The following is a 12,096-nucleotide window of genomic DNA, read 5'->3' as shown; positions in this document are numbered from 1 at the left end:
ATATATATATATATATATATATATATATATATATATATATATATATATATATATATATATATCTTCTTCTTCTTCTTCTTCTTCTTTCGGCTGCTCCCGTTAGGGGTCGTCACAGCGGATCATCCGTATGATCCGCATAGTGATTTGGCACATGTTTTACGCCGGATGCCCTTCCTGACGCAACCCTGGTCGCCTCTTACGACACAGGGATATGGTACACCTATTTTAACCGGGGTATACACCGGCCCAGTACACTGGTACTCATTTTGCGGACCTCAGAAGGATGACAGGCTGAGTCAACCCCCTGGTGTATTAATTCAGTGGTCCAACGGGGCTTGAACTCAGGACCTTTTGGATCCCAAGCCACTGCCCTAACCACTGCGTCAACACTAGGCATGTGTATGTATGTATATGTATGTATGTATGTATATATATATATATATATATATATATATATATATATATATATATATATATATATATATATATATATATATATATATATATATATATATATATATATATATATATATATATATATATATATATATATATGGTGTGTTCAAAAAGTATCCAACCTCAATTTTTCGTGCGTAAACAAATGAAGCTAGGGAGGCATGGTTTGGTGCACATAGGAAGGCGATCCTAATTCGTATGCGTTAATATTTTTCCGCCTGCAGAAGCTGTCAGTCGCCGACAGACCGTCGATGGGTGAGGAAGTGTAAGTGAGCGCCGTCAGATTTTCGTTTTTGACAAAATGGCGGAAAAACTTGAACAATGCCACTGCATCAAATTTTGTGTAAAGCTTGGCGATTCCCAAGTGGAAACGATCCACAAGATTCAACAGACCTTCGGGAACGAAGCAATGGGCACCACACAGATAAAGGAGTGGTACAACCGCTTCAAAGATGGTCGCACATCAGTGAAAAGTGAAGCACGTTCTGATAGGCCCTCAACATCCCGAAATGAGATAGTCATTGATCAAGTGAGGACCCTGCTGATGCAGGATCGTTGAATCACAATCAGAGAACTTGCAGATGAGGTGGGCATCAGCATTGGATCCATTCATTCCATTGTGACTGAGGATTTGGGCTTAATGAGGGAGAATCTCAGCGAAGTTCGTGCCAAAGCTGCTAACGATCGAGCAGAAGCAACTCCGTTTGGAGATCGTACAGGACATGCTGGAGACTGTGAACAGTGATCCCAACATCTTCAACACAGTGATCACTGGCGATGAGACCTGGGTTTATGGGTACGACCAAGAAACAAAGGTCCAGTCATCACAATGGAAGCATCCAACATCCCTGAGGCCAAAAAAAGCAAGGAAGGTCCGCAGCAATGTCAAAGTCATGCTGACCGTTTTCTTTGACTCCAGTGGCGTGGTTCATCACAAGTACGCACCACACGGCACAACCATCACCAAAGAGTACTACCAAGAGGTACTGCGTCGCCTTCATGACGCTGTGCGACGCAAACAGCCAGACCTGTCGGCAGCGGTCAATTGGCAGCTCCATCACGATAACGCACCCGCCCATTCTTCACATTTGATGGAGTTTCCTGGCCAAACACAACACACCTGTGCTTCGACAGGCTCCCTACTCTCCCGACATGACTCCGTGTGACTTCTGGCTTTTCCCCAAGCTGAAAATGCCCCTGAAAGCGACCAGATTTAAGTCCAGAGAAGACATCATGCGGAATGCAACAGACCAGCTGCGCACCTTCCCAAAAGAGGCGTTCCAGCACTGCTTCTGACAGTGGCAGAACCGTTGGGAGAAGTGTGTGGCAGCCCAAGGGGACTACTTTGAAGGAGATTAGTGTAAGTTTGTTGTATCTGGATACAACTATTTTTTATGAACAAAGGTTGGATTCTTTTTGAACACACCTCGTATATATGTGTATATATGTATATATATATATATATATATACATACATATATATATATATATATATATATATATATATATATATATATATATATATATATATATATATATATATATATATATATATATATATATACATATATATATATATATATACATATATATACATATACATATATATACATATACATATATATACATATATATACATATATATATATATATATATATATATATATATATATATATATATATATATATATATATATATATATATATATATATAGTGTCGCTCGGCTGCATCCAATCCGGTAAAGTGATCCGGTCTAGGAGAGTGATCCGGTTCGGACAAGGCGTACTGAGGGCGTGTTCCCCGGTAATTAAACCATGTGATTAATTAGGTAACCCGATTAACCCATAGACGGGAGGACCCCAGGACACGTGGTTGAGTTATTGGCATCCACAGTCGATTAAGCGACCCGCCGTGTCACGGAATTATCCGTGTACGATGGCCTACCGTCTGGTGGGAACCGAGATAGCCTCCCCCACCTCGTGGTCTTCTCACCCGACCCCCAGCCCACAACAATATATATATATATATATATATATATATATATATATATATATATATATATATATATATATACATATATATATATATATATATATACATATATACATATATACATATATATACATATATACACACATATATACATATATACATATATATATATATATACACATATATACATATATATACACATATATACATATATATATATACATATATTCATATATATATATATATACATATATACACATATACATATATATACATATATACACATATATACACATATACATATATATACATATATACACATATATATATATATATATATATATATATATATATATATATATATATATATATATATATATATATATATATATACACATACATACATCCACTCCCATGCGCCTCTTGCCGAAGAAGCTGCATAAAGCAACTATGGCTACCCAAGGTAAGTGCTTTGCTGTTTCAAACCCTTCTCAGAGTCCCTCCATAGCTGTAAAGACATTCACACATAGTACACACATGAGAATCCCAATGCTCCACACCCCATCAGCTGCCGGACTGGTTTCATCGCTTGTTGGTGAATCATCAACGACAGCACAGACAGAATTGCATACCAACAAGGCCCCCAAGCATGTACCACGTGTAAACCTCAAGGGCAGTAAACATATCAATGAAAAAATGAAGACCACCCACATCTTTCACCTGTGAATGGAGGGAATAACCAATTAGCTCTCACCGTATCAGTTCAACCCAGGTGGCTGGGATTATATAAACAAAAGAATATATAACCAACGCACACATTCATCTACACATCTGATGTATAGATGAATACTTGTTTGAAAGGTAGACAGTAGGGATTTCTTTTTTTGTATACCTTGTCGAGACTCATATGAGAGCTAACACACAACACACAGCATGGGGGGCATGAGACAAGAGAGTGGAAGTGGGAAGGATAAAACAGTGGGGAACAGAGACATGAGAATTTTCTGTGGTAGGAAGAGGGATGGGGTGGGGAACATGGGGAAGACAACATGGACATTACAGGGACTTTCAGGAAGAAAAGCAGGGAATTTGAAGGAGGTGGGCTTGGGGTGGATCAACGGGGGTAGAAAAGATCGAGGATTTGGATGGGGGATGACAAGAGATGGTGGTGAATAGCTGCTTTGAAGGCCTGGAGGGAAGAATGGGATTGAATAGAGTGAGGAAGTTTATTCCAAAGGCAGGAAAAAAAGAGGAAAGAAAGAGTGAAGGTGAGCAGTGAGCACCATTTATGGCTACATGTTGACTGTGACAGGAGAGGAAGTCTGCGAGCCATGAGTGGAGATGGCCTTGGATACCATAGGAAGAAAGTTTCCTGAGCAGGGCAGGGTGCAAAACCATGTCAAAAGCACACGATACGTCTCGAGATGCAGCTCTGATTTCATGTCCGGCATTGAGGACCTCTATCCATTGTTGGGAAAGCAAAAGCAGCATATCCATGGTGGAGTGACCTGGTCTGAAACCAAATTGATAATCGGAAATCAGGCAATTGGAGAAGAGGAAGGATTTAATGTCTGAAGCGATGATGGATTCCATAACCCTGCTGATGATTGGCAGAAGGCTGATTGGTCTGTTGTTGCAGGGATCTGTTTTGCACCCTTTTTATGCAAGGCAGTAATGTTTGCTGATTTCCAAGCAGATGGCAGATGACCTTGAAAAAATGAGAGGGTGAATAGAACAGAGAGAGGGTGAGCAAGAGCAGAAGAACAGGTTTAATAAATTACTCATTAAATATTCTTTTGCTTCATCTCATACGTTGTGGTTTCACCTGTTTAACATTAGAGGGGACATGTTATTGTCCGTAAATTTTTCTACCATGATACCCCTATTGGTAACTCGTCCACTCGCTTTGGTGCATAGTGGCAGCATGCTACATTATGCATGAGGGACAAATCAAAATATCTTCATACCTTCACTTTCTTGTACTTCTCATATCTTCCATGGACAATCAGAGAACGTGCATTCAGTTCATCTTTTGTCACCTTGCAGTGAGCTGCCAAAACCAGACAGACATGAGCACACATAAAGGAAAATACAAAACGTCATGAAATAGCAGCACATAAAATTAAGGACCAATCTGCCCATCTTGTTGTGCGTTAATATCAATGGCGGATCTGGGGGGGGGGGGTTCACCAGGTTCACGTCGACCACCCCCCTCCCCGCCACCCTCACAATTATGTCACATGATCGTTATGGAATATATCACTGGGCAATGAGCAATCACCCGTCTTTTGCTTTCACTCGCTAATTAATCCGAGCCTCGATACTTTTCGCCACTGGTTCTGAATTAATCCCTGCGACTCAGTGTTTAGTTATGGCCCTGAAGAGAAAGGCAACATTTTCGGGATCGTGTCCAACAGCAAAACGCAGTACAATCCTGAACTACTTCACCAGGTTATTCAAGGTTTCAGTGGCTACATCGTCCATTATTATAATTAATGATCTTATGATCTGCAATGGTGAGTTTAGGTTTCGTGCTCGCGGTCATTTCACCACATTTTGTGCTTTGTCTTTCGATATTTTCATTGATTTTTGTCTTGGAAACATTTTGTGTATTTACATTGTTGTTGTAAAGATCAGTCGTAAAGATTCCAGAACCTTCAGCTTTCCTTTAGAATGAGTTTGTGACAGGCCTAAGGCCTTTTCGTCACGTAGCTCGGTATTCCCAACTTTTCCTGTGGAATAAGTAAATTTATGGTAGGACACAGCTCGCTCTGGATAGTTTAACCAGTTTTTCCTCTTCGTGACAGGCCTGAGGCCTTTTCGTCAAGTAGCTAGATATTCCTAACTTTCCTGTGGAATAAGTAAATTTATCGTCGGGCACAGCTAGCTCTGGATTGTTTAACCTGTTTTTCCTCTTCGTGACAGGCCTGAGGCCTTTTCGTCAAGTAGCTCGATATTCCCAACTTTCCTGTGGAATAAGTAAATGTATGGTCGGGCAGAGCTAGCTCTGGATTGTTTAACCTGTTTTTCCTCTTCGTGACAGGCCTGAGGCCTTTTCGTCAAGTAGCTCGATATTCCCAACTGTCCTGTGGAATAAGTAAATGTATGGTTGGGCACAGCTAGCTCTGGAGAGTTTAACCAGTTTTTCCTCTTCGTGACAGGCCTGAGGCCTTTTCGTCAAGTAGCCCGGTATTCCCAATTTTTCCTGTGGTGAAAGTAAATGTATGGGAGGACACTGGATAGATTAACCGTTTTTTCCTCGACGAATACATTGACTTGAATGAGTCTTGGTTGTCTATTTCACAATATGAGAACATCTTAACCTTACGTGAGCCCCCTCTAAAAAGAAATTCTGGATCTTCCCTTGAATCCTCCCAGTAAACTTGAAAATCACTTGGACTGAAAACACCAACAATCTTGACTGACATATAACATCTAATTGCAAGAGCTCACAATCAATATAATCAAAAGTGTGGGGGTAAAGGGAGGAATGAAGGCTAAGTGCTGCTCTTTCATCATAGTAAAAGAAAAATCAGGTGAGGATAAATGCTGGAATGCCTTTTTGTATTGGAAACAAGGAATCTATAGATGGTTACTTCAAATAAACAATAAACAGCCATCAACTGTTCAACATTTGTTTTGAACACATTTCGAGGTTAATAAGTTGTTCAACAATTTTTAAGGCACACCATTTCCAAATAAAATGTCCGATTCCAACCAACAAGCAGAGTTTGACTGAAGAGAGTTTGGCAATGGAGAGTCAATTCTCAAACTTCCTTCACCTTTTATCCAAGCATGTGAAATAACAAATTAAAAGATTGCAAGTAAAGTTTGGCCGAAGCAATCACTTCCCTCACACAGTTTTGCTGTTTGGCTTGATAGGCACTGATGTTGTTGATTACTGTTAATAAGCATTAAGTGAGTGAGCACCAAATTTCCCATTAGATCTCTTCATTGAAATGAATCCAGGCTTTGTGGACTGTGAGGAGCTCTGATTATCGAAGGAAAGACTTGGATTGATGGAGGATTCCCAGTCTGTGGCTGGCTTTGGAGGCCAGCTTTGTTATGTGCATGGCTCAGGAAACGTCATGGCTAAGTGTGAAGCTGGAGGTTCAAGAGACTGAACCTCTTCCAGTGGATGACCAATGAAATGGATAAGTGGGTTATTTTGATGATCATTCCAGAGAGATAGGGTGAGACTGTGAGATTTTCTAGGATTAAAGGACATGTTTTATTGAACAGATCAGAGTCTAATAATTTCCAGATCAGCAGAGAGGAAGGCAGCTGCTATCTGCCTTGCAGAGGGCTGGGGTACTACATGACACAATGTGGAGTCATCTGCTGAAACAAGAGAGTGCTTTCCAGAGCATCAGAGAGGTCATTACTCATTCGTGTAGATAAGCCTGGTGTTGGCTTAGTCTTTAGAGTGGCTGGCTTGGCATCTTCGGGTCCTGAGTTCGAGCCCTGTTGGCCGCTGAATTAGCACCAGGTGGGGTTGACTCAGCCTGTCATCCTTCTGAGGTCAGCGAAATGAGTACCAGTGTACTGGTATAGGGGCACAGTATCAGTGGCATAGTCATGCCCCAACAAAATGATAGCTACCTGGCAGCCAAGGTGCCATGCGCAAGAAGAAGAAGATTAGTGGAGGTGAAGAACAAGACTGGGCCAAAACTCTGCTTTTGGGATATCCACCCCCCACCCCCCACTGGTTCCATTCATTGATGGATACTCATTGATGGCTCGAGTGAAGGAAGTCATAATTCCAGGAATGAAGGTGGCCTTCTCTGCCACAGAAAGAGAGATTTGGTAAGGAATGCTGGATGCCAGACTGAATTGAATGAGAGAGATATGTCCAGGAAAACTGTCCGAACCTCCTGTTTGTCATTGAGGGCCTCTGACCATTGCTGAGAAAGGAGTGGAAGGATTCCAGACATCAGTGACCAAGGTGGAATGTAAACTGATGTCGAGAGATCACACTTTGAAAACATTAAATATTTGACATTGGAAGCAATGATGGTTTTCATGACTTTACTTGTAAATGGAAGCAAGTTCACTGGCCTATAATTGGTAAGGTCTGTTTTTACACTCTTCTTGTGGATGGCAGTGATGTTTTCTGGCCTCCATGCAGATGGGAGGTGACCAAACAAGAACGACAGATTAAATATGGCAGATAAAGGGGTCGTAAAAATGGCAGAGAAGAGAAGGATTTGAGCACATTGGCACTGATGCTATCTTGGTCCATCACCGCAGCAGGGTCAAGGGAGGACAAAACTTTCTCTATTTTCTCAGGTGGGAACGACACAGATTCCAGTATACATTGGGTAGGTCAGGGCATGGTGGGGACAGAAAAGGATGGGTGAGGTACCTGGGATTTGGAAGCAAAGATTTCCTCAATAGGATTTCCTCCACAAGGAGGAAATTTCCTCCACGTGGGATTTCCTCAATAGCAAAGGTACCTGACATTGCCGGGCAACGCTGGCTCCCTCTTCCCACCCATTCCTCTCCCTCCTCACATCCCTTCCTCCCTCCACACTCCCACCCCTTCCCCTCCCTCCTCTTCCCACCACAACCCCCTCCCTGACAGACGCCAACCCCACGCCTTCCCCACCCTCCTCCGACCTCCTCCTACCCCCCACCTACCCCACTCCCCTTTCCCTCCCTCCTCTACCCTTCCCTTCCAACAAAGAAATTTTTGCAGTGTGTATATTAAAGTACAGCTGTATAGAATACATAAAAATTTGACCTACCCACCCCTGGGTGAGTCAGGTTTGCACACCACTTGCTGAAAATTGTGTAGTCTGTGTTTTGCAAGAAGACTAGAGATGTCTGTGTGGTGTGCACTTCAAAGGTTCTGGATGATCTAAAGTACGTGTAGTTCCAATTGTAGTTCGCGTCGAAGGGGTCAAAAGAGTCTCAACTCTCAAGCATGTAAAAAGGATCTAAAAAGGTCCAAGTGGTCTAAAGCTCTAAATGGACAAGGGTCCAAGCTGTCTATTCTGTCTGATGGGTGTATGGGGTCTTTAGGTTCTTAGGGGTCTAAAGGGTCTGAAGGGTCTTCAAAGTCTTCATGGTCTTTGGGGTCTTCAGGGTCTTCAGGGTATTCAAGGTCTTTGGGATCTTAGTGGTCTTTGGGGTCTTTGTGTTCTCAAGGATTTTTGGGTATTTGGGGTCTTAAGGGTCTTCAAAGCCTTAAAAGGTCTTAGGGTCTTAAAGGTCTTAGTGGTCTTAGGGGTCTTTGGGGAATTTAAGGGTCTTCAGGGTCTTCAAGCTCTGATGGGTCTTTGGTGTCTGAAGGGTCTTAAAAGGTCTTCAGGGTCTCCAGTGTCTCTAAAGACTGAGGTGGTGGATTAAAATACTCTTCGGACAATCCCTGGGTCGGACTTTGTCTGTGTCCCAAATATGGTGGTTGTCGGCCCAGCTGGCTTTGCAAAAAATGCGAACATACAGACAGACAGACAGACAGACAGACAAGCCGGTAGGCGACGAGGGATCCGCTAGGATCGAAGCGCTGGATACGATGCTTTTCATTCTGACCGATCCACTGACAAAGATTCATTGCCAAGACGTATTGGTTCACATACAATTGTTCCTCTGCCTGGCAAGATTTTTCCTATTGCGTATTTTGCCAACTGGCACTCCTCATAAAAAATGACGGTAAATGGACACCCTATTTTTGAAGGACTACCATTTGAAAAATAATCGGTTTGCTGGTTTGTGCTGTGGAGCCTCGCGTTGCGCGCGCACGCACGCACGCACGCACGCACGCACGCACGCACGCACACACACACACACACACACACACACACACACACACACACACGGAAAACCCGACAATAAGGGTACTCTAGCGACCACCCAAGAGACAGACAGACAGACAGACAGACGGACGGACAACAAATTTTATTTAGTCGATCTCTGGTAGCATCTGTAATGCTACCGTTTGGGGTAAGGGACAGGATGGGGGGGGGATAATATACTGGAGACGGACTTGACAAGGTGCCCCCATGACTTGGAGGAAGGAGAATGGTTGAATAGTTTGGCTTTGAAATTTGTAAGATTATGCTTTCTCGCTTGCCTCAAGATGGACCCATGCTTGTTTTGAGCCTTACGGAATGAACAAATGTTAACCATAGTCAGGTTAACTATCCATGCTGAGAAAGCAAGCTGCTAGACTGTAACTGACTCCCCGCAGGATTCAATTGACCAGGGGGTATAGACGAGAGGATGGAAAGAAAAGTCACAGACTGGAGAGGACAAACTGATGCATAAAAGAAAGCAAACTTTTATCGAGAAAACATATGGAGTACAATACATCAAAGCAAACAAACACACAGGATTTTTGTTCTTGCTGATGTCTTGGATTCCAAATGTAGATATTGAGTGTTTATATGGGCAGGTAACCTCATGTTTTTAATGAAATAAAGATAAACAACAATGGAAGTCATTCCATTTCTACAGCTTATGTACAGTAAATGCAGTACTTTTATTAGTTACCTCGTTTGCAATAGGGAAGGTTGAGATGAAAGTTGAAGCAGGTTCTTTGAGGTGACCTTCCAGATAAAGTTAAGCCATTCAGGCACTGAAAGGTAAACTTTGACTTTGTCTTCACATAAAGCACAAGTTCCTGTCTTTCACTTGACCACTGTGGGAATGTGAAGAGATGTGAAGAGTGAGTAAGGAGAATCCTGTTTGTTTATCATTGAATGGCTTTAGTGAAATACTGCATCACATCAAGTATGCCAGTTAGCATGTTCATAAACCTAAATAATACAGAAAAATTGTATTAGACAAGACAGATTTATTTTACATTAAAAAAGAGGCTCATGGAAGAGTGAGGTGACAAGGGGCTCAAAGGGAACAAACTGAAGATTGGTCAACAGGTGGATGCAACAAGTAATGGAAGTTGAAAATAGGAAAAGAGGAGATAGGAGGGGAAGCCAATAGTAACTTGCAAGGATTGGGTTAGTGGGAGTGTATGTGGAAAGACAAAATAGTAGCCAGAGAAGGGGGATTACTTTTATCTCCAAGAAATAAAAATGACTGCAGTCATTTTTTTTACCATGAATTCTGCTCTTATTTTCACCAATTATGGTGAAAATTACACTAACAAGCCATTGTACCATGAGGATGAACAATCTTTGAAGAACACACTACAGTACTATGGTGAGAATTCAAAAAATAAAAATGCTGTTGTACCAATATGGTGAGTATTATAAAAAAAAATAAGTATGCCTGGTGTTGGCATATATATATATATATATATATATATATATATATATATATATATATATATATATATATATATATATATATATATATATATATATATATATATATCTTCTTCTTCTTCTTCTTCCTTCGGCTGCTCCCGTTAGGGGTCGCCACAGCGGATCATCCATATGATCCGCATAGTGATTTGGCACAGGTTTTATGCCGGATGCCCTTCCTGACGCAACCCTGGTCGCCTCTTACGACACAGGGATATGGTACACCTATTTTACCCAGGGTATACACCGGCCCAGTATACTGGTACTCATTTCGCCGACCTCGGAAGGATGACAGGCTGAGTCAACCCCCTGGTGTATTAATTCAGTGGCCCAACGGGGCTTGAACTCAGGACCTTTTGGATCCCAAGCCGCTGCCCTAACCACTGCGCCAACACCAGGTATATATATATATATATATATATATATATATATATATATATATATATATATATATATATATATATATATATATATATATATATACACATACATACATACATACATACATACATACATACATACATACATACATACATACATACATATTGTTGCGGTTGAGGAAATTTGCAAACCACCATTCAGGTCCCGTAGATGAGATATCTCTGCAAGTACATGTGTAGTGAGCCCCCAAACCCGTTGTTTAGAGGGAATAAATGTGATTCATTCGGGCTGCGACGCTTTAAGATAGCCATTTTTCTGTTCTATCTTTATTTTGAACCAACCACGTCTCAACCGCCATCACACAACAACCACCAACCACAACGCTGCTTCACAACAACAACAACAACAACGCCAACAGCCACGATCTTTACCTTCACAACTCGCTCCCGCAAACATCGCATCACCGCCATTCCAAACGGCACCATGACCATAAACCACCACCATAAACCCTCCACCACCTTCACCTCTCCTCCTTCTACCGCCATTCCCGCACCACCTGTGAACACCCAGCGTCGGGCTGTCCTGGGCTCGTAAAAGGTGCGCGCCGAACCGCGAGTGCAAAATGCGGCCTTTCCGAGGAGAATTCGGATCAGGAATGCTACACGCCCACTTTTGATCCGTCCAATCAGCAAGCGTGGGGCGGTTTGGCCCCGCCTCCAGGCGCGTCGGTGTAGAATTGAGATATGCAAGTTCTCAGATCAGGGGAGACTTACGCCCCTTTTCCTCCGTCCAATGAGCGAGCGTGGCTCCACCCCCGAGCTCGTTCTGATCCAGAAATTTGCATATGGGTTCTCCTGCCGGCCTATAGAGCGCCGAGCACAGGGCGAATTTGGGCAGTCTTTCGGGGTTTGAAGTCTGTCGGGGAGCTGCAGAGAGCTTGGAGTGCGGAGTGGAGTCGGGAGGTGAGGACGTACAGGTGGTTTGCTGCAGTCGGCTGAG

At 42.3% G+C, this 12,096-nt stretch overlaps 1 protein-coding gene across 7 annotated transcripts in view; it reads right to left on the bottom strand.

Moving 5' to 3' along the window:
* The window catches only part of LOC147030884 (uncharacterized), a 227,547-nt gene that overhangs the window by 101,167 nt on the left and 114,284 nt on the right, over positions 1-12,096 (bottom strand). For all 7 annotated transcript variants that reach the window (XM_085875426.1, XM_085875424.1, XM_085875423.1 and 4 more), the window contains 2 exons: positions 9,944-10,091; positions 4,417-4,499 (listed from right to left, as the gene is read on the bottom strand). In XM_085875426.1, coding sequence (XP_085731552.1) covers positions 4,417-4,499; positions 9,944-10,091 — 231 coding nt within the window. The remainder of the gene's footprint in view (positions 1-4,416; positions 4,500-9,943; positions 10,092-12,096) is intronic.

The sequence above is a fragment of the Eptatretus burgeri genome, chromosome 3 (assembly GCF_056783735.1).
Source record: "Eptatretus burgeri isolate ZD-2024b chromosome 3, Ebu_testis_v1, whole genome shotgun sequence".
In the NCBI taxonomy this organism is placed as follows: domain Eukaryota; kingdom Metazoa; phylum Chordata; class Myxini; order Myxiniformes; family Myxinidae; genus Eptatretus; species Eptatretus burgeri.
This window is presented reverse-complemented; position numbering and strand designations above follow the sequence as displayed.